Here is a 23,668-nt window from a genome sequence, read left to right as displayed (position 1 = left end):
GCAGCACTGTCTAGTTGTGTGTGAATAAATCCAGCTCCTGGAGGAGAGGCATTACATCCTATTCATTTTGTACCCCCTACAGCATTTGTAGCACAGCAGATGGTCAACATGTGTTTGATGAAATAATCTGAATGAAGACATAACTGCTAACATCCGTTTCAATAAGATGTATATGTATAATCTTCACAACAACTTTATGAGTTAGGGACTATATCTCAATGTTAAAGATGACAAAATTAAAGTCTAGCAAGGTCATGGAGACTTAAGATGAGACTGAAACCAGGTTCCATAGGAACCTTCGCATTATAGGTAAATTCATTAGTAAGTAGATTTTTAAGGGAAAAGGAGCAACAGAAAAAGCATGTTAGTGGGAAAAGTTTAATTGTCACTTAATAAGTACAGCTAATAACAGTCTGTCAAAAAGAATATAGTTAGAGTCAATGATTACTTTTATTTTCCAAGTGAAGAAAACTTGACACATATAAAATAATGTGACATACATGCAAGTTATAAAGTATGAGAATAAAAACACCCCAGTACCCACCACCAGTTTAATAATTAGAACCAATGCAGAAGCCCTCTGTGCTCCTTCCACACTGTCCTTCTACCCCTTGCCAAGAGGTCACCATTACTCTGACTTTTTGTGTTTATCATTTGCTTGCCTTCATTTCTAATTTTCCCACATATCTAATAATATCCTTAAATGATATATAGTTCTCATTTTTAAAATTTTTAGATAAATCTTATCTATTCTTGGGCAAAGTGCCTTTTTTCACTTAAAATCGTATTTTTGAATTTAATCCATTTTGCAGTACATTTACATTGCTGTATCATACACCACTGAAAGAACATGCTGTAATTGGTGTAAAGTTTTTGTCCGTTACGCTGTTGATGGAAATTTATCTTATATCCAATAGCGTGTTATCACACAAAAAGCTTCTATTAACATCATTTCCCATCTTGCCTACTGGACATGTGTAAGAAGGTAGAATTTCTGGGTCAAAGACATGGTATGTTCAACTTCACTGCTTATTGTCAAATTATTTTCCTTAGGTCCTATATTACCAACCCCTTCACCAACAGCAGTGGTAAAGAGTTCCTATTGTTCTACATCTTCACCATCCTTTAGTGACATCAACTTTTATTTTTTGCCATCTATAAGTATTAAATCACTGTGGTTTTAATTTGCAACCTCCCATTGGCAATTATTTTGAGCTATAGCATTATAATTATTCTGATATCTGAGAGAGTTCCCTCCCATGTTCTTGTTTGCCCTCAGAAATGTCTTGGCTATTCTTGGCCTTTGGTCAGTCTGTATAAACTTTAGAATCAGCTTGCCAAGCTTCATGGAAAGATCTGCTGGAATTCCACTGGAAGTGGATCAAATCTGCAGATCATTTTGCAAAGTATCGATACCTTTAGGATGTTGAGTCTTCCTATTTTTAAGCCTAATACATTTTTCTGAGTTAGAGTAATGCTAGCTACTGCAACAAAGATATCCAAGAAAGTATAGAAGCTTACACTCTCCATTAATTTACTTCTTCCTCACGTAATGGGTTTTCCTGAGCAGCAGGGAAATCTCCAAGCAGTGGTTCAGGGACGCAGGATCCTTCCATCTTAGGGTTCTGCCGACTTCAAATCGGCTGTGTTCATCGGCCACAAGCCAGAAAGACTGCATAGAAATCAGCTGCACAGATCACCATCAGCCCAGGTCTGACAGTGGTGCAAAGCATGTCACCTCACATTTCACGAGCTAGAACTGTGTCACATGGTCACAACTAGCCACAAAGAAGGCTGGGGTAAGTTTGCTGGCTCTGTGCCCAAAAGGAATGAGAATGAACCTGCTAATTTAGGTCTTTTTAATGTCTTTCTATAAATTTGTATAAGTTTCTCAATAAAGCTTTCACATATTTTTGCCAGATTTATTCCTAGATACAATATATTTATATTATATAAATATATAGATTATATTTTTATGCTTTTTGTAAATAGCAGTTGTATTCCTATTTATCAACTATGTTTCTGGTATTTAACCTTACATCCAGCAACCATACTGAACTCTCTAGTAAATTCTAATAATTTGCTGTTACATTCTGGATTTCTATAGAGTTAATCGTATCACATGGGAAAATAGGTTTTGTTGTTTATGTTCCAATCTTTCTTTTAATTTTATCTATATCTTCCTGCATTGGGTAGAACCTCCTATAAAATACTGAACCTCCTGCAAACCAGGAAGAGAGCTCTCACCCAAGCCCAACCATTTATATATATAATATACTATATACTACATTATATGTAGTAGTAGAGTTGCCCAAATACTTTCTAATCATGTAACTCTCTACTATAGCTGTAGTTGTGTTCACTCATTATAGCATTTATCTGTACCACTTCTCTTTTTCTTTTGATCAATATTTTCACAGTTTGTTAGCTTTATTAGTTTTTCAAAACATCCTGACTTCATATCCTTTTATATTTTATTAATTCATGTTCTTAACTTTATTTTTTCCTTCTTTTTCTTTGTTTTTTCCCCCTTTTCCATATTCTTAAGTTGAATACTTATTAATTTTTGGCATTCTTTATTTCCTAGTTGAAACATTAAAAGCTATAAACATTATTCTCACTATCATTTTAGTTGCAACCCACATGTGTTGGTATGTAGTATTCTCTACTGTGCAACTCTGTTTTATAATATTCATTAAAATTTCTTCTTCGTTGATGCTTGAGTTATTTTGAAATATCCTTTAAATTCCAATGAGATGAATTCAAAAATTTTTAGTGATTTCTTCCTGTTTTTTATTTATTTATTTTTTTACTTTAAATTTTTAAAATTTTATTATGATAAGAACATTTAACATGAGATCTAGCCTTTTAAATTTTGAAGCAATTTTTAAGTCAGCTGTACTGTTCTTTTTTTTTTTAAACATCTTTATTGGAGTCCTGTTTTTTAAATTTTGTTATTGATTTCTACCTTACATACTTTGATGTCACTGAACAAAACCTTTATGTTCCTAAATATTTTGGGAGCGAAGAGGAAGTGACCTCAATGACTTTTTTTTTTTTAACAAATTGCTTATTCAGTCATTTTATATTTTTTATTTATTTATTTTTTGGCTGTGCTGTGCAGCATATGGGATCTTAGGTCTCCGACCAAGGATCGAACCCGCACCCCCTGCATTGGGGGCACAAAGTTTTATCCACTGGACCACCAGGGAAGTCCCCTCATCGACCTTTCATTCATTCTTCTGTGCTAAGCAGTGTGTTACGTCCAGCAGTAAATACCATAGCACAGTTGCCGCCATTATGGGGCTATCAGCACAGAAGGGCACAGAGATCATAAAGAAGCAGGCAATAATATCAACATTTAATGTATTTTCTTATACAATACTCAATGTAAGATTAAGGTGTTCTGTTATCACATGAGGTGTATTGCTCACATGAATTAATAGCACAGTCATATAGAACATTTATTGATGAGTGACAGCTGAGATTTACTGGATTACAACCAAGTTTTCTCCTGTGCAACCCCAAGAAGGCTAGCTACTATATAAATTCTGCTTGGGTTGAGAACGAGGTCAGTTTTTAACTCTTTAAGTACTGTCCTACATCTTAATATCACCCCAGATTCATTCATGATAATCAGAAGGAGGACGCATAACCATGACTGCCTTCATCAGCTCTCCCTGGCCTTGAAAGTGAAGAAAAATTTAGGAAATTATTGGATGGGCAGATGAGAGGTGGTAACGTGAGAATATCCATCGTCCTTTAGTAGTATCTGCTAATGCTTCATCTCCATCTAATATGTTTCCTGATGGAGACGGCTTAGACCAGCTGGGCTCCACGTGGGACTGAACGAGTCTGGCACTCTCGATCATGAATCGGGGAAGAAGAGTAGAATCAAGTCTTCATCCCTCACTACAAACGCATCTTCTGTAATTATCACTAAAGAGCAAACCTCTATAGCCTCTAGAGAGACACTTTCCAAATGTAGACCTTTCTCCTCCTTAGGTCTTTTTTCCAGGCTTTTGCTGGTTATTCTTTGCTGAGGGGAAAAAAGCCTTTCCTTATTGTTGTCCTTAGATATCTGACCTCTCACTGATATTGCCAAGAAATGATAAAGGAAGATGAAAACACCACTTATGAAAATTTGAAGAATGAGACCAAGGTCATCCTTTCAAGGAGTCTTTCATCATCAAGGACATTCATGTCCAAGTCTGGACCGCCCAGTGTCCATCACCCAGACGTGCACTCCTGATGTGCTGGACCAGGCATCCTCACTGCCCTCACTTCTACTGTGACCCCCTCAGGAACCTTCAAAGGCAGGAGCACTGTTAGGCTGCCAGCTGCCAGGCCAATTCCTATTTTTTTAATATTTGCTGAAAATTGCTTAATGACCTAGTATATGATCAAATTTTGTTCGTGTGCATTCTCTAAATATTGGGAATATCCTACATGCCAATTATAGCAAGTTTATAAATTGTGTTGTACACATCTTCTAAAGTTTTAGTGATTTTTGGTCGGAATGTTCTATCAATTTCTGCAAGAGGTGTATTAAAATTTCCAACAGTTGTCCATTTCTCCTTACTAGTTCTGTCAAATTCTGCTTCTTATTTTTGAAGCATTTTGGTAGGTAAATAAAAGATCAGGATTGTTACATTATCGTGGTAAAATGAACCTTCCATCGTCATATAGTAACCCTCTCTATCTTTAGTAATACTTCTTCCCTGATACCAACATAATAAAACCTGCATTTCAATTTGCTGAATATTTCCCAGACACATTCTTTTCTACCCTTTTAATTTCAACCTTTCTGCATCCCTATGTTTTAGGTCTGTCTCTTGTAAAAATCATTTTTATTTTCGAAATCTATTTGACAGTGTTTGGCTTTTATCTGAAGAGTTAAGTCTGTTTACATATGTTAAATTTCTTTCTACTTTCAATTTGTGTTTTCTCTTTGATTTTTTTTCTAGGTTTCCTGTTCTCCTCTGCTGCCTTCTTTTAAAATGATTGACATCTTCTCCCACTTTTATTCCAATTACACCTACTCTCAGTTTACCTGCTGCTGTTGTTCAGTTATTTAGCATTTTCTCTTTTTTTTAATTTTTTTCATTTTCTCATTTTTAATACTACATAGTAGAGTGAGAATTATTACTTTATACCATAATTTTGAAAGATTTAACCACATGTTTACCATTTTTCTATAGTCACCACTCCCTGTTGCATCTCAAACCCTTCATCAGGGATTTTTCATCTCCCTTAAGCACATCCTTTTGTGGGTGGTTAACACTCTTTATCTTTGTTTAAAAATGCTTTTATTTCACCCTTCTTGAAAGATAATTTCTCTGCATTTGATTTATAATTCAAGTTTGTTGTTATTTTCTCTCGGAATTTTAAAGCTATTATTCCACTGCATTCTGGTTTCTATGGTTCTGTTGAGATGTCAACTGAAAGCCTAATTTTTACTCCTTTATATGTAAACTGTCCTTTCTCTTTGGTAGCTTTTAAGACTTTGCTTTTGTTCTGCACTTTTGCCACTACAATAGCCAACATCCAAGAGAGCCTCAGTGATTCCCTTGTCCTGGTATTCCGAAGTGTCCTCTCTCAAATCAGGGCTGGCCCCGTGTGGCCGACAGAGTACAGTGGAAGCGCCAGTGTGGGACTCTGAGAGTGAGTCTTAGAAGGCAGTGTAGCTATTCCTCGGTCTCTTGAATGACTCATTCTGAGGGAAGCCAAGCCGCCACGCCATGAGGACGTTCAACCCAGAAAGAGACTCATATGGAAAAGAATTAAGACCCCCAACTAACAGCCAGCACCAGTTTGCCAGCCAGAGGGGTGAGTCACCTTGAATGTGGATCTGCAGCCCTAGCCGGCACTTGACAGAACTTCCTGAGAGACCCTGAGTCAGAACCAACCAATCGAACTACTCCCAAACCTCTGACCCGCAGAAACTGTGAGAGATCGTCCACGATTCTTGTTGTTTTAAGCCATTAAATTTTGGAGTGATTTGTTACACAAAGACAGAAGCTACAGTAAACACAATTTGTTTCAGTTGGGATTTGTTGGGGTTCCTTTACCTGATGATTGGTATTTTCTATAACTTCTAGAAAATTCTCAGCCATTTTTCTTTAAATACTTTTCTCTCATTCTCTATATTTTTATCTTGGACTCCAATTGAACATTTTAAGAACTTCTCACTCTATTCCCCAAGTTTCCTAATTTCTTTTATTTTCCATCTTTTTGCATCTCTATGCTTCATTCTGTGTAAATTAGTTTATCTTTCAATTCACTGATTTTTCTGTTCACTTGTGAATCATCCACTATTTAACTTTTCCATCACATTTTTCAAATTGATGTATAATTTATAAGCAATACAATGCACAGATTTCTGGTGTACAGTTCATTGAATTTTTTTTTTTAACTGTATAAACTATTTATTAACAGACAATGCCCACAAATTTATTTCTTCTTGGACACGCCCACGGTGCGGCCACGGCGGCCTGTGGTCTTGGTGTGCTGGCCTCGTACACGAAGTCCCCAGAAGTGGCGTAGCCCTCGGTGGGCCCTAATCTTCTTCAGTCGCTCCAGGTCTTCACGGAGCTTGTTGTCCAGACCGTTGGCCAGGACCTGGCTGTATTTTCCATCCTTCACGTCCTTCTGTCTGTTTAAGAACCAGTCTGGGATCTTGTATTGGCGTGGATTCTGCATAATGGTGATCACACGTTCCACCTCATCCTCAGTGAGCTCTCCTGCCCTCTTGGTGAGGTCGATGTCTGCTTTCCTCAACACCACATGAGCATATCTTCGCCCCACACCCTTAATTGCAGTAATGGCGAAGGCAATTTTCCGCCGCCCATCGATGTTGGTGTTGAGTACTCGCAAAATGTGCTGGAACTTCTCGGGGATTACTAGAGACATGGCGGCGGCCCCAGCGGCGGCGTGTAGGCCTCCAGTGGAAGAGGTTCATTGAATTCTGATGCACATTATACTCATGTAACCACAACCACCATATATAGTCAAGAGACAGACACTTGCATTATCTCAGAAAGTTCCCTCATGACCCTTTCCAGTCGAATGCTCCTCCCAGAGGCAACCGTTGCATTAATTTCTACCATCTATTCTACAATAGATGTAATCATAAAGAGGGATAGTCTTCTGTGTCTGTCTTCCTTTTGCTCCACATAGTTTTTAAACTTCATTCATGTTGTTGCCTGTAGTAATTCATGGCTTTATACTGTTGAGGAGAGTTCCATTGATGAATATACTACTATATGTTTATACATTGAATTGATGATGGGTATTTGGGCTCTTTCTGATTTCGGGGCTTTCAGGAAAAAGTTGTTATGAAGATTCTTGTCCAAGAATTTTGAAAACACGTTTTCAATTTTCCTGGATAAATAACAAGGAGTGGAATTTCTACTAAGGAGTGGAATTTCTTGTTGTAGAATAGGGGTATGTTTGACTCTAGGAGAAACTGACAAATTATTCTTCAAACAGTTTATAATTTTGCTTTCCCACTCGAAATTTAGGAAAATTTCCTCACCAACACTTGGTATTGTCAATCTTTTAAATTATAGTCACTCTAGTGGGTGTGAAATGTCACATCTTTGTGGTTTTTATTTGTGTTTCCTAATGACTATTGATATTGTCTATTGATCATGCCTATGTCTTCTCTTGTAAAGTGATTTTTCAAGATCTTTGATCATTTTTAAAAACTGGGTTGTTTGTCTTTTATTATTGAGTTCTTTATATATTTCTGGACACAAGTCCTTTGTCATGTAATGATATATTGCAAATATTTTCTACCAGTTTATGACATGACTATTCATTTTCTTAACAGTATATTTTGATGATGAGAATGTTTTAATTTTGATGAAGTCCAATTATTGTGGACTGCATGTTTGTATCTCCCCTCCCCAAATTTATATGTTGAAACCCTAATCCCTAGTGTGATGGAATTTGGAGGTAAAGCCTTTGGGAGATAATTAGGTCATGAGGATGAAACCCCCATGATAGAATTAGTACCCTTATAAGAAGAGATAGTTGAGAGCCCTCTGTGTGTGTGTGTGTCTCTCTCTGTGTCTCTCTCCCATGTGAAGAAAAGAGGAGACAGCTCTCTATAAGCCAGGAAGTTGGCCCTGACCAGACACCAGATCAGCCAGCACCTTGACCTTGAACTTTCCAGCTTCTAGAACTAAATAAATTGTTGTTTAAGCCACCCAGTCTATAGTATTTTTGCTATAGTAGCCTGAACTTTTCAAGCTTACTACTACTTGTGTTCTAAGATATCTCTGCCTAGCCCATGTTGTGAAGCTATTACTCTATGCTTACTTCTGGGTGCTTTATAGGTCCATGATCCATCTTGAATTAATTTTTTTATATGGTGTGGGGTGGGAGTCATGTTCCTTTTTTTGGCCACATATATCCAATTGTTTCAGCAATACCTGTTGAGAAGACTAGCCTTTCCATTTTTTCTAAAAATCAGTTGACTGTGTATGTCTATTTCTGGACTTTATTCTGTTAGATTAAGTAATTTGTCCTTACACCATTATCACACTGCCTTGATTACTGTAGCTTTATAGTGAGTCTGACATCAGATATTGTAAATTCCTCAATTTTGTTCTTCTTTTTTCAAAGTGGTTATTGACTCTTCTAAACTGCATTTCTGTGTTTATTTTAGAATAAACATCTCAGTTTCTAAAAATGGCTGCTCCAATTTTTATTGCAATGGCCTTAAATCTGTAGATCAACTGGACGAGGCTGAACATCTTATGAAATACTGAGTTATATGATTTATGAACATAGTGTATTTTACCATTTAGTCATTTTTCTGTCAACAAAACTTTGTAGTTTTCAAGGTAGAGGTCTTACACATTTTTACACATTTAATTTATTTTATGTTTTGATATTACAAATGGCATTTTAATTTCATTTTTAAATATTTACTGCTAGTATATAAAAATTAAAATTTTATTTGTATATTGACTTTGTACCTGTAATCGTGCTTAATTTACTTTTTCTTTCCAGACCTTGTTGGTAGGTTCTTCATGCTTTTCTATATAAACAATCATGTTGTCTGCAAATAAAGACAGGTAGCTTTTTCCTTTCTAATCTTTGGCCTTTCATTGCTTTTTTGTGTTCTATTTCTTTTGCTAAGACCTCTGTTATGATGTTGAAAACAAGTAGTGAAAGAAAATAATCTTGTTCATAATCTAAGTGGAAAATATTCACTATTTCACTGTCAGGTATGATGTTAACTAAAGTTTATTCTTCATACCTTCTACAATAAAGAGTGCTTTGAAATGAACAGCTGTATTAATATGGATTTCACCCAGTGTGGTTCCCTGTTTTCAAGGTTTGAATGTCTATTTCCTGTTGCTCTCCAACTCTTTCACACATTTTTATACATATATTATAATTAACCTCAGCAAGATTAGTCCAATGCAAGCTACTCCACCATTAATGAAAACTTCCATTGAATATTTAATTTCAATTATTATATTCTTAATTTCTTAATAGAAGTTTTATTTGTTATTTTTTTCTAAACATGTTATATCCTTTTTGAGAGTCTCTGTTCCTTACTCATTTGTTAGTCCCTCTCTTACTTTTAAAAGACTTAGATGTATTTATTTTACATTTTGTATCTGATGACTGCAATATATGAGACTTTTATGTGCCTGCCAAATAATGCTCCTGGCACCTTTTTTCCTCATGCCTATAAACATTATTTTTTAATGTGAGCTTATATTCCCTGGAAGTTTATCTCTGGGAGTTCTCTATATCCTCAGTTGAGAGAACATTCTTCCAGAGAGAATATACATTGATTGGTGGAAACTTGGGCATGCTACCAACATGGATCCATTTTCATTTAAATTTTTTCTTGGGGTTTTCCATCCTTGAAGACTGGGCACCCAAAACCCCATGAAGACCAGCCTGTGGCCAAGTATTCTTAGACTCTTTTGTTCCTCTACCAAGAGCCCAATAATGAGAAAAGCATGTTTTCTTGCATGTACTCTGCCTTTAGACATTAGATTTTTCCCCTCTTTTCTATTTCTCTGTATGATTCCTGGCTCTTGACAATGTTCTCTGATTCAACTTTCCACACTGCCCAGGTCCAAAACTTGGTCTCCTGTTCCCAGAGGGTACAGCAATTAAAATAAAACCTCTAGGCCACCTAGGATTGCTGGGTGCCCACAAGACAGCAGCTTCAATGTTTGAGTTCCACCCTTCACTACTGCCCAAGTTTGGTTCTCGGCCTCAGGGGGCTCCCAATGCTGTCTTATAAAGTCAGCCAGGCATATAATACTGCTTTTCATGTTTCCTCCAGTACTTGAGACATTTTGTAGTAAGAGAATTTCAATATATCTGGTTTGATATATAGCTAGAAATGGAAATACTCAACATTTACTTTTTAATTTCTAAAGGCTTTAGTTATTACTCTTCATTTAGCTGGTTGTCAAATGAGTTAGCTGATGGATAACAATGGCTAACAGAAGAGATGGTTATGGATGTCTATGCCTATAAATACTGAATATACTCCCTGATTTCTTAAAAATAGGTACGAAAAGAGAAAAACAAATATCGTACATTAATGCATATATGTGGAATCTAGACAAATGGTACAGATGAACTTATTTGCAGGGCAGGTATAGAGATGCAGAAGTAGAGAACAGACATATGGACACAGTGGGGAAGAGGAGGGTGGGACGAATTGGGAGATTAGGATTGACATACATACACTACCATATGTGAAACAGATAGCTAGTGGAAACCTGCTATATAGCACAGGGAGCTCAGCTCGGTGCTCTGTGATGACCTAGATGGGTGGGATGGGGGTGGGGTGGGAGGGAGGTCCAAGAGGGAGGGGATATATGTATATATATAGCTGATTCACTTCATTATACAGCAGAAACTAACACAACATTGTAAAGCAACTATACTCCAATAAAAAAAAATAATTGAATAGAAAAAAAAGAATGCATGTAATGGATAATCTACATCCTTCATGATGATTTTACTTTTAGAATATTCCAAAAGGTTTTTCTAAAGAGCTGTAAGAGGCATAGCCAATGAAGGAATTGTGAAGAAGGCAAATGATTAAGGCCTTGTGTTAGTACCTCACCAGTTCCCAAAGCTGTCTTTCATGGATAAAATAAAGCTTGAATGGATCAAAATGTTTCTTGGAAGTTAGCCAGATTTCACATGAAAAGACTTACTTTACTCCTTCACTATGGAGAGAAATCACCTAGCAATTACACACTGTGAATTTAATTCCTAAGGTTAAATTGAACACTATAACATGTGGATGATAAAACCCATCTCATCAATTGTTAAATATATTAACAGCAAAATGTTTATTTAGCACAACTTTACACTTTAAATGGTAGCTATTATTATTTCCATATAAAAAAAGTTCTGTTATTAGAAACTTCTAATACCTTTGTAAATGTTAAGTTCAGAGATGGTTTAATGTCCTTGAGCTCCTGACAAAATGGACTTGGGGAAAATTGATCCTGGGTTCCCCATCCTGATGAGGTTCCCTCCTGAGATCCAAAATGCCCGCTTTCTACTATTATGACTGCCCAGTTCTCTTACAGTTTTGCACCAAAAGCAGTTTACATGACTGGTAGCATTTTTTTCTGTTGTGTGACATGCAAGGGGATTCACGTTAGACATTCTATCCATTACAAAGATGCATGGCAAGGAAAGTCTCTGTCCTCAAGGAAACTACAGTCTTGTGTTCTGATTCTCAACCCTGGTTGTACCTTAGAATCACTCACAAATATTTTTTTAAACTACCAACATTCATACGTGTATCTTTTCCCCCTCTACAGACAGTGGCTGTCTTGGGACAGAAGCCGTACTATCTTCTTTCCTTATTCCTCATAGCTAATCCCTATATGTAGCAGGAATTTATTAAAACCCACCTGAAATTATACAAAAATGCTAACAAAATCCAATTTTAAAGGCATTCTATTATTTGAATCCTTAGTAGGAGTCACAAATATGGTTGAAACGTTCAATGCCTAGGCCAAAAAGAATGTACTTGTAGCATCGCTCCCTGTGTTTAGTGTGCTGATTTCAAAGGCCATATCTCCCAGAGTGAAAATAACAAATGTACCAAAATTAAAAGAGAATTGCAACTATAACACAGCTTTGTGTTTAGAAATATCTCATACGATACTGTAAGCTGCAGAATTTGTCTTACCAATTTAAGATAGCCCTCAGCATCTAGAATTAAGTTTTCTGGTTTCAGGTCTCTGTAGACAATACCTAGTCGATGCAGGTAATCGAATGCTTCTGTCACACAAGCAACGCAGAACTTGGAGGTGGGTTCATCAAAGCTGCCTCTGCAATGAAATCATTTTCCCTCTTAATACTCTGGACACACATCCTTGTTGTAGATTCTAGGTGTCAATTATTATATAGTAAATTTATGCAATATAAACGTTTTGTACAGCATTAGCTCTAAAAACTACTTCATGCTGCCAATGAATTAGACCACTGATTATAAAGAAACTTAGGGGGATACTTGATGAAAACAAGAACCACTTCACTAAAATTAAAGTGTCTACATCCAAACAATTGTTTCTGGCAATCATATATGAACATATAAAATGGAAAGACAAGAAAATAAGACTTTTCAAAGACATCTCTGGCAAACTCTGGGGAAAATGCAACTATTTCAATGGAGCGCTTGAACCAGACTTCTGCAATTGATTGCTTGACTAAAAATGACTCAAGTGATCATTTTCATTTCTTGTTTGTATAGCTCGTAACAATAACCCATGTAGAAACGGGGTCATAACTCTTTCCTATTTAGTGCACCTTGATGATATTAGAGTTGCCCTGTGTCAGCACTGTGTGTAGGTTTACATACTGAATTATTAAAATGTGGTGGTGATTTGCTGCATGGTATAATAGAAGGCTGTGGCTTTGGAACGAGAGATACTGGCTTTGACTCCTGCTTCTTCCACTTACTGCGTCCTTAGGCAAGTTGTTTGGCTGTTCTGAGCCTCAGATTCATATCTGTAAAATGGGTTTACTACTGACTTAACAAGGCTGTTTTATGGATCAGGTAAAGTGCCTAACCCTAGAGTAGGAACTCCCACCTCTAAATAGATTTATATTTTCTAAAAACATTTGCCTATGGAAACAAAGATGGAAGACGCAAATGCTTCTGCAGGTATCATGCAAGTTTCCTCAACCCTTCCAGGTTTCCCTCATTCAGATCCATCCAACAATATGCCCTTAGTACAACACATGAATCTCTACTCAGATGCTCAAAAGTCTCTTATTACCTAGGTCAGTGATTCTTGACCATGAATGCACATTAGAATTGCCTGAAAGGCAGTTAAAAATCATTTTCTGGACCCATTGCAGCTGAACCAAATCAAAGTCTTTGGCATTAGGGCCCAGCATTTTTACTTTGTAAAAGCTCCCCGTGAGACTGTGACATGAAGCCAGGGCTGAGAACCACTAAGCCAGGGAATGCTGTCTAAATGTTTGGCCTGGCATTAACGTCCACAGCCTAATGCAAAGCTACCTTCCCATCTCCTTTTCTGCTGCCCTTGTCCTCTATTTAAATTCTGCCCTTACTCAGCAAGTAAAACACTTAATCCTATCCTAACTTTCCTGCGGTTTACCTTCCTCTCTGCCTTTCCAAATTTTGTCTGTAGAGTTTAGCTCAAGTCCTTCCTTGACCATCTCATTTTTCTATCTTTCCTCTTCTCCAAGCTCACTATCCACAACACTCATTGGACATTTAGTTACAAACTGCCAACTTCTTTGTCATATTTAGTTTTCGCGTTAAATAATGAAATGTTTTAGAATTGCACATTACATTATCTCCCAAAATACAATCTAAACTCATTGGAGGAAAACGTTATACTTTGAGGGGTTAGAACAGTTTACGTTGTTTAGAAAACTCCCACACTGTCTACTGTGGAGCCTTGTACGTAGGTGGAGCTTAGTAAATACCTGTGGTTTTGATTGTGTGGAAATCACCCCTTTTGTGAAACTGAATCTTTGCAGACATTTCACTCTGCCTTTCAGTCCAGGCTTCACCACTCTCCACCCCTTTCATCATCTCTCTTCTCAAGATTCAGAATCAGTAACATCTGGGTTTATACTTACTCCGCCTCATACTAACCATGTGACATGGATGGTTCACACTCTAAGCCTGGGCTTCTTTAATCCCTAATATGACAATGACAATAACTGCTTTACAGGGTGCCTATTACATGATTATAATGTTAGCTCAGAAAATATCACTATTACTACTTGTTTATCAAGTGATAATATGTTCTTAGACTCATTTCTTAATGACTTTCTTCATGCCTCTTTAAATGATCATGAACATAGCATCTTTGAGATGAGACAGGAGGAGACAAAAGTTATTGTTTATTATTCTTTTTCATTACCTGTCTCTTAATATACTCCATAGCTCCCCACCTAAGCAGGCCTCCAGAAGCATGTATACATACTTATTGTCCTTGAAAGTGCGATATAATCTGTGAAGGTAAAGAAAAGCACAGTTATTATTAGAAACCCAGTTTTAAAACGTCTTCCAAGTTGCTTAAGAGCATCATCAATAACACTCTGGAAGATGGTCCTCATCTCCTTCCAAACATCCTCTGGCTACAGCGGGCTGCTCCCTGAACACTCTGATTTTTCTTTCTCCCGTACTTGTGCCCCTGTTGACCCCTTTACTTGGACTCCTCTCCCGCTACCCACAGACTGAATTCTTAATCTCAGTTTCACTGTAAAAGTGTTATCCATTCCTCAAGGTCAAGCTCAGGGTCCTCCTTCCTGATAAAGCTGTTCATTAACCCACCTACTAGATACGGCCCTTCCTCCCTCCCCAGACAAAGAGACCTCTGCATAGTCCCCTTTAAGATCTGCCTTGCGTAACACTTATTCATGCCCATGTCTTATGTCCTCTAGTTGGTCTCAGGAAATAGACTCTGAGACAGAAATCTGTAAGCAGTAAGTTTAGTGGGGAATGCTCTTGGGACCAACACCCATGGGGGAGGAAGGAAGCAGACTTGGGCAGAGGGAGAGTTGGGCTATAACCTAATTTTACAAAAGCCTCAGCTTCAAGGAGCTCTGCCGTCACTGGGTGCAGGATGTACCTGGAGAAACAGTACGGTCTTGGGCCATGTGGTTCTCTTCACCTTAGATCAATGGCTGGAGAGGGAATGAGCTAGAGTCCCCAGCTGGCAAGGCCCCCAGAAGCCGGAGGAATGAAAGCCTCAGTGCGGATGTGGGATCTGGGCAGGGTACCATACTTCAACGTTGGATGAAAGCAGTTTCTGCGTCTTACTCAAGAGATGTCCTCATCTCCCTAGCACCACGCCCAGGCTAATGCAGACAGCAGAGCAGTCATATCACATACAGACAGCAGAAGTAATCTAGTAAGTGGTTCAGTATGGGCTCTGGATCCAAGCTGCCTGGGCTTGAATCCCTGATTGGCTGTCTATTAGCTAAGCAACCTCAGTTTTCTCATTGTTTTTGTTCAATGAGGACAATCATAACATTTACCTGTTTTATTATGAGGATCATAACAGATACATATATTCATTTGATTGCATGTTGATTACATATTATTGATTATATGTATTAATTTAATATATTTTATACACAATATAAATATTATAATATAAAATAAATATAAATTATAATATAAATATAAATACAACATATTTTAAATAAATATATTATATTATATATAATATATATAAGATATTTTCAAGTTTTTGCTTAGAAAACTGCCTGGCACATGTTACTTTCTCAACAATAAGTGCTGCCATTAATGTTTATTCTTAATATTATTATTGCCCTACTCTATGCCAGATACTTTGCAAAGAGCTGGAAATGAGAAAATGAATAAAACCTAATCCATGCCCTGAAGCTGCTCATGATAGTTTTTAATGAATTACTGATTAAAAAGGGGGGGGAGGGGCACAAAGTCAGACAAAGATAATTGGATGACTCTATTGCCAGCACTGCCTGGGTTCAGACCCTTTTTATCTTGAAAACAAATGGGTCTGAGAATATGGATAGGCAGAAAGTTTCTCTCAAGGCATTTTGATCAAAAAGCATAGATTCTACTCATTATAGAGGCACTTTACCTCACCCAGAAATCTCTAAAGCTACACTCCAGGAGCGTTAAGACAGGTAAGAAAAATATATGCCTTAACTGGCCTACACCACTAACCCAGGAATTCACAAGAGAGCCATGGCCTAGAATAATGCATTTCTCTTGCAAACTCTGGTGACAGCTAAAGAAAGAACACTGACTGTAAGGTGGTGGACCTTTTGGCATCTAGGCGCTGCTAGGACCAGCTCCTCAACAGCCTAAATATGTCCAGATGCCACTTCTTGTCGAAATTCAACCGCAGCACATCCCCTGAGGGGTTCGGAATGAATTCTTGCTTCCCAAATTCTGCATTGGGTCTGAATTAAATAAGCAGTTCAAATTATTGCCACAGTAAGTTTATATTCACGCACACACACACACACACACACACACATACACCCCACACGCTTTCCTGAGATTTATCCAAGAATAAAAAAATCTGGACTCTTGACTTCAGATCTCAAACTCCTAACATTTTATGTATCATTGCTGAGACTGGGCTGGAGAATTCAGAGCGGGGCCTCCTCTTCCTCCTCTGTCCTCTTGCATGGAAACACTCCAAAGGAGAGCCTAAGATGCTAAGTTCTGGGAGCGAAACGCTCGCTTACTTCACGACGAAGGGGGAGCACAGCTCTTCCAGGATCCTCTTTTCTGCGTAGACGTGCTCCTGCTGCTTCGTGTCAACTATGTGCCTTTTCTTTATACACTTCATTGCAAAAGCAACATTCTCATTTTTTACCTTAACCTAGGGAAGAAGAGAACAAGCCCTCAAAATGAACTTACTGGGAAAGATCTGCAATATCTAGGTAAAACATGTTAACTAATGAGAGTTCGAACTCTTTCACATTTAAATAGCACGTAAGCTTTTAACCACTTATCCCTCCGGGAACTGAATTTTATCCAGGTGTACACACTTCCTTTTCAGTGTAATTTCCAGAAGAGTTCATGTATCTGGAACATGGCTCTAGAATGCTTGTATTGAAACAAGAAAAATACTCTAGTTAGAAGACTGAATGTTTAGAAATCTCTTCAGTTTTGAGTATGTGACATGAAAAACTTTGGCCAGAATTGCCAAAAATTGTTCTTTCTTAATAGTCACTTCTTTGAGTTTCAAAACAAAACATATTAAATCAAGATTCATATCTGCACGATCCAATATAATAGCCACTAGTCGCATAAGGTTATTTAATTTTAAATGGATTAAAATTAAAAATTCAGTTCCTCAGTTGCGTGATCCAAAAGCTCTCCAGCCACATATAGCCAGTGGCTACCCTACTGGACACGCAGATACTGAACATTTCCATCAGCACAGAAAGCTCTATTGGAGACCATGCTCTAGGTGGACAAACAGGATTTTCCCTTAAAGGGAAATTTTTAAAATTTAATAAGCATTTATTCAAATAGACTTTTAAAACTCCATTAGTAGACTATATTTGACAAGTAATGAAACTGTGCAGAAATGGTTGCACCCCACATTTTGCTCACAGTTGCCATTAGTGCTGCCTATGACTTTTAAATCAATGGTGGAATTATTGTTTCAATTATTATTATCTAACTATATAAAAAAGAAACCTCAGCATTGTTAATTCAATCCTTTTGCCAAGATTTTGATGAAAAATACGGCAGATGGATGTCTCCCTTATCTCTCCATATGGCAGAAGAAACACTACAAATACTCTTTGGCCTATTAAGAAATCGCTTCTTCCCCCCTTACCCAAGTATTGACTGGGTGTAAAGTGTACTATCCAGAGTCTCCTGGCAGCATTTCAGATCTGCTCACACCCAGGCCACCCAGCAGACGGAAGTGCCAGCATAGCTCCCAAGGTTAATGTACAGTGAATTGTTACAAATCTGCTGGACAAAGAAGGGCTTGGTAATTGCCAAGGGTTCAGAGCCATCTCTACCCAGTAGGGTCACAGATCTCCATTCTACCATTTCTTCAGAGCACTTGATCTGACAGCACCGCTCTGCTACTCTTTGGAAGCTGATTATAAAGCTCAGAGAGGTGGTGATATGGAAGATGCAGCCGAAATCAGGCCATAAGTTCCCAGCTGTCCTGACCAGCACTACAGAAGGCTGCTCTTCAAACATCCCCTTGCATTCAGCTTTTTTTTTTTTGATAGAAAATTTGGCAACCCGAAAATAGAATAATGAAAGCCAAATACAGACATGGCAGGGGAGTTGTTTAAGAAAGGGAGCTATGATAGTAAAGATTTCATTTCTATGACACTTTCACTGGACACATTCTTCTTTGCTTTAGCATATAGTTAATGCATCGTGAACGTATGTATACATACATTTTGCTGTTAGGAAACACATTTTATGTTTTGTAGCCTTTGGGTATGGTTACTGGTACATTCTCCAATAACTGCCCTCAAGAAAAAAAAAAATCACAAAAGGATGTGATGTAAGAAATAGCAGCTATATTACTATAAGTTACTAGCACAGACCTGCTATTACACAACATAAAGAGTGAAAAGTGTACTTTCTCAATTTCTGTTCAAAGCAACGTTTAGATAGCGATAACAATGCATATATTCCTCCGACATACACTGGAATACAAAACAAAAAAAAGTCAAAAGGCTTCTCTCAGATGCTTGAAACGTAAACCCCTTACAAGCTCAACTCTTCCGAACCCACCAACGCCCAGTGTTGCGATAATCTCAAGGTTCTGGAATGGGGATGATGAGGAAAATTTGGCCACTTTCTCCTTCAGCTGAATCATCTCCAAAGAGAGTGCTTTGGACAGCTTCCAGCTAGACATGGATCTCCTGTAGGAGATAAGAGAAACTTTACATACGCTCCCTTGGGCAAGCAGGGGTCATGCCACACATAAATTCCACCCTTACAACAGTCTTATTTCTGCCAGTAATTACTGCCCATAGTTACCATGGAGCTTATCTCAACTTTTATAGGATCAGATTCAGTTACATCTGGGGAGAAAAACAATAGACTATACAAATAAAAAAACAGATATACTCACACACAATAAAAAATAGACAAAAGTCAAATTGAATCAATGAGAGGTAAAAACAGGTGAATTGTGTGGTATTTGAAATACATCTCAATAAAGCTGTTTAAAAAACAAAGAATCAGTGAGAGGAAATAAAACCAGAAAAGAGAGCCATTTCCTTTGCTGCACATACAGGAGGATTCCACACTGAGAATCTTTGCCATATTTTGCTATTTTTGTCAGATCTTGAAGATTTCTCTGGCTGAACCAGAATAACTGCTTTGTGAAACATGAAAAATACAGTTCATATTTTATGTCTAAGTATTGTTACTTGGCAATACTCAATTCTCTTTTAATTAGAGTTTACTGCTCTGGGTTACATATTCATAAATTGTTCTCACTACAAAAGGCCTTTGACATAAGAACTGCAAGTATACTCCCTGCAAGAAAAAAAACCAACAAAAAAAACTTATGCAGTCCTGATTGAATGCTCTAATTTAACTCAAAGGTCAGTCTTCTAGAACTTTTGACTCTTCAATTTTAATGGTACTATCTGGTGAATATATGCTTAAGTATTCATTCTACAAAATGTTTTAGCAAAGGATTTTCAAATAATTTTAATTTTACAAAGTATTGTTTCTATTAAACAAAAAACCATTTTCATCAGTATTACTACGTTTAGAACCCAACACACAAGACCATGGGCAATTATAGCTCCCTTATATTTTGAAATAACCCAGACTCTAGCCCTAGCTCTTTACCTGGAATCAGAATGAATGGGCTATGCTATGCCTTGGTATTCCTGTTTGATTTCCATGGGCAGGAGAGCCTTCCTTTCTGAATTAATGTCCTTTTGAACTAAGTCACCAGTCAATGTAAAGAATCCCTTTCCCAGGGTTCCCTATCAGGAAATTTCTTCCTAACATTACTACTCATCACCGAAAATAAGAAACTATTTATTGACAAAATAATAGCCATACTATTATTATCCTGGTAGAGGATACCAGGCAAATGGTATCCTCTTTGTGGAAGAACAATTTAAAAGAACTCCCCCAAATTTTCTAATGGCAACACACTAAAAGTTACGCCACACCAAATCACACCCTTCAGTCCCCTTCTTTATCAACTGCCAGAAGTCACATCCGGCTTAGGAAAATATTCCCCCACTTACTTCGCATGTCTTTTTTCATCATCACGGTTCAGGTTTGCCACATACCCTTCAAGGTATTTTTGGAGTTCTTCAAAAGTCCCGACTGTTTGGTTGAATGTTCTAAATGAATAAAATAAGATAAAATAAAAAGCTCAGCGCTGAGAGTTACCATTGCAACTTGCCATTCTTCTTAAGCTCATAAAAGACTATTTGTATGGTTATTCACAGCTTTGCAAATTGTTTTTCAATAATTTATGTTACATTAAAATTGCTGTCACCTGTAGAATAGTTATTGGAAGCTATATAATTGATCCTTTGAGTTTCTGAAAGCAAAGAGGCTATCAATGAGAAGAGACACCATTTCTGTAATTTTCCCCCTTGTGGTTCAGGTTTACCAATATTGTTCTTTTTTTTTTTTAAAGAAGACAGTGAAAAGGAAATAGGCTACATGATCTGTTTACTGAATCAACAGGTTACATGGGTTCCAGATTTTTCTAACTTTGCTTAACCAAATTAATTAAGCTATTTATTTTTAAAGTCAAGGATACAATTTATCTCTTCTTTGTCCCTAGATAATACTACTCATTTCACATTCCTTCATAATTAAATCCAAATTGTTTACCTTAACTTAGTAGCTCCCTGTCTGAGGCTCAGCCAGCATCTTCCCCTGACCTCCCTCACCCTCATGGATCACAGGTTTGTTACGTGTCCCATCCAATCTGCCTGTCCCCGGTCCCTTGTCTCTGGGAATTCTTACATAGGGCACCGCCCATGAGAAAAAAATAATCCCCTTCCTCACCAAACAAACCTATTTTCTGGATTATCCTTCCAGTGCTTTCCGCACCCCACACTTGACAATCTACCTGGATTCGTGATTTTCAGGGTAGTTCTCTTCCCTACTACAAAACAGTATCCTTCTAGAAACCATGCTTTAATCACCTCAGTAAATCTTAAGCTCCTGGGCATAAAAAAATGAAAGGAATGAAAATTTGCCTCAAAACACCTAAAACTAATAAACCAGAGTTCACCTCATTAGTGTACTGTTGCCGCTTACTGCCTGCCTAGCCCTGAAGACCTCTACCTACATTTAACTGACCACCAACCTACACTTACATTATTAAGTATATCTTATGCACTGTGCTGGGTACTTTCCATTTCCCCCTTCAGATCTACTCTGCACTCTTCTCTGCCCTGCTCTGTGGACCGTCCTTTGCTTACTGTACAGTAGTGAGAAACAAAAGAGTATTGCCATGCAATTTCAAATTCCCAATGGTTGAAATTTTCAAGTAAAAGGAAATACTTCTTGTACTTTTTTTTTTTTTGTCTCTTTCATTTTTTGGTTTTTATTTTTTTTTAACATCTTTATTGGAGTATAATTGCTTTACAATGTTGTGTTAGTTTCTGCTGTATAACAAAGTGAATCAGCTATACATATACATATATCCCCATATCCCCTCCCTCTTGCGTCTCCCTCCCACCCTCCCTATCCCATTGATTTTATTTATTCTACATGTCACCATTATCTTGCTTGCCATGAAACTAATTGAAGTATTGTTGTAAACAAATTTTATTTTTTAAATGTGACACTAGTGTCACAGGTCTATAGAAATTCTCCACAAACTAAAGTTTAAACAGCTACAACATTCTAGCTGTAACATTCAAGTATGCGTTTTGAAAATGATGAATTAGGAAAGAAGAAATAAAGAGCTATAGGCTTTCAGCCACTATATTTCATTGCAAGGATGGTGCCCTTTATTCAGCCAACATCTGGATCGCTTCCTGTATGCCAAGGACTATGTCAAATGCTGGCACAGCAACAGCAGCGAACAAAGTAAATGTTTCTGTCCTCATGAAGAAACAGAAGAGTGGGAAGACAGATGTTAAATAAAGCAATCAAATAAAGTGTGAACAATGATGTAAGGGTACTATGGGAGAATTATTACGGGATCTTAATCTAGCTTTATAAGTGATAGCTATGATGATCATATAATTTATCATTCAAACTGAATGTTTTCCAGAGTGAAGGGGAGTGCCAATCATAAACATGTTGGAATAACCAGAACTGTCGCAGGAAATCCAGGATGTAGGTCAACCCAGTCATACCTGATATTCAGTTTCTCTTATGCACAGAATAAATTCATGTAACTTTTAATGTCTCATTGTGTCTAACAGGACAGTATTCTCTATGTTATAAGAATCTCAACTATGCACATGTAAATTAAGCATTTTAAAATTATAAACTTCCAAATAATTTATAAACTCTATAAAAACCATTGCATCCTTTACATGGATTATGAATACATGAGCTATTGTATAAATATTTGATTATGTGATTATAATAAAGAAAAGGGGGAGGAGTTCTTCCTTTCTATCCTGTTTTTAGTCCTTGCATTTTGGAGCAATTTATAAGATTTTACCATGCCGCTAATGCTATTTAGTGCATGCATATATTTTTAAGGAACTCATATACAAAACAATGCATTGCCAGGGCAATACCATATCAATATATTTTCCATTTGAGAGCTGCCGCCAAAGATTACCTTCATCTGAACGTGCTTTGCACTTCCTAGCCCTATGCCTTTGTTTTTAAGGTTTACCTCACCTGGAGAGACTTCCACATTTCCTCTTTGCCTAGAAAACTCCTGTGAATTTTAAGCCCATTTCCACACTTAAAAAATAAAGTAAACCTTTTCCCACTTCACCGTATTGTGATTGCTTCCCTTCTGAACACATGCTATGGGAACCAAATGGCATGGTGAAAAGACTGCTGAAAGGCACTGGAAGACCTGGGCAGGAGTCCCTGCTCCATCACAGATGACACTGTTGGGGCAATTCTTTAACTGACCTGGACTTACTTTTTTTATCTGTAAGGGAAAGATTAAAGTAACTCAAAGTGATACTAAGAATTATTGTCCTATGTGTGGTGATGGATGTTAACGAGACTTATTGTAGTGATCATTTTGCAATGTATACATATATTGGGTCATTATGTTGTACACCTGACACTAATATAACGTTATGTGTCAATTATACCTCAATTAAAAAATAATAAAGAAAGAAAGAATTGGTAAGTTTTTAGGCATGTTATGTTATTGTGGTCATGTATTATAAATAATACTTAGCTTTTAGAGATGCTACTAAAATTCATAGATGAAATAATTTTATGTTTGGAATTTGCTTGAAAATAGTGTGTAGAAGGCAGGGAGAGGATGGCGAAGTGGTATAGATAAGGCTTTAATTGATAATCCTTGAGCTTGCATGATGGGGTCCATAATATCATCCTGTTTTTTAATATGTTTGAAATTTTCCATAATAAAAAGATTTTGTAAAATATTCCAAAGTCCTTTCCAGCTCTAAATCTCTATGATTCTATGTTCAATAAATGTTGTATTCAATTAGCAATCATCTACATACTCTTGTGATACCTATT

The 23,668-nt window shown here is 37.2% G+C and overlaps 2 protein-coding genes across 3 annotated transcripts in view; both read right to left on the bottom strand.

The window, feature by feature from the left end:
- The window catches only part of PRKG2 (protein kinase cGMP-dependent 2), a 97,033-nt gene that overhangs the window by 19,852 nt on the left and 53,513 nt on the right, over positions 1 to 23,668 (bottom strand). For both annotated transcript variants that reach the window (XM_082463796.1, XM_082463795.1), the window contains exons 10-14: positions 20,260 to 20,358; positions 18,753 to 18,906; positions 16,744 to 16,880; positions 14,418 to 14,507; positions 12,203 to 12,344 (exon numbers count right to left, since the gene is read on the bottom strand). In XM_082463796.1, the coding sequence (XP_082319922.1) occupies positions 12,203 to 12,344; positions 14,418 to 14,507; positions 16,744 to 16,880; positions 18,753 to 18,906; positions 20,260 to 20,358 (622 nt within the window). The remainder of the gene's footprint in view (positions 1 to 12,202; positions 12,345 to 14,417; positions 14,508 to 16,743; positions 16,881 to 18,752; positions 18,907 to 20,259; positions 20,359 to 23,668) is intronic.
- On the bottom strand, positions 6,403 to 6,950 carry LOC309661841 (small ribosomal subunit protein uS13). The gene has a single exon (XM_082463976.1). The coding sequence runs from the start codon at positions 6,910 to 6,912 to the stop codon at positions 6,454 to 6,456; it is 459 nt and encodes a 152-aa protein (XP_082320102.1). The 5' UTR covers positions 6,913 to 6,950; the 3' UTR covers positions 6,403 to 6,453.

The sequence above is a fragment of the Balaenoptera physalus genome (genome assembly GCF_965194825.1).
Source record: "Balaenoptera physalus genome assembly, chromosome: 5".
NCBI lineage: Eukaryota > Metazoa > Chordata > Mammalia > Artiodactyla > Balaenopteridae > Balaenoptera > Balaenoptera physalus.
The sequence above is the reverse complement of the archived record's forward strand: the minus strand, read 5'-3'. Positions and strand labels throughout refer to the sequence as shown.

What these genes read in the sequence shown, in the direction of transcription:
- LOC309661841 (XM_082463976.1), bottom strand. Translation starts at nt 6,912, where the DNA reads ATGTCTCTAGTAATCCCCGAGAAGTTCCAGCACATTTTGCGAGTACTC.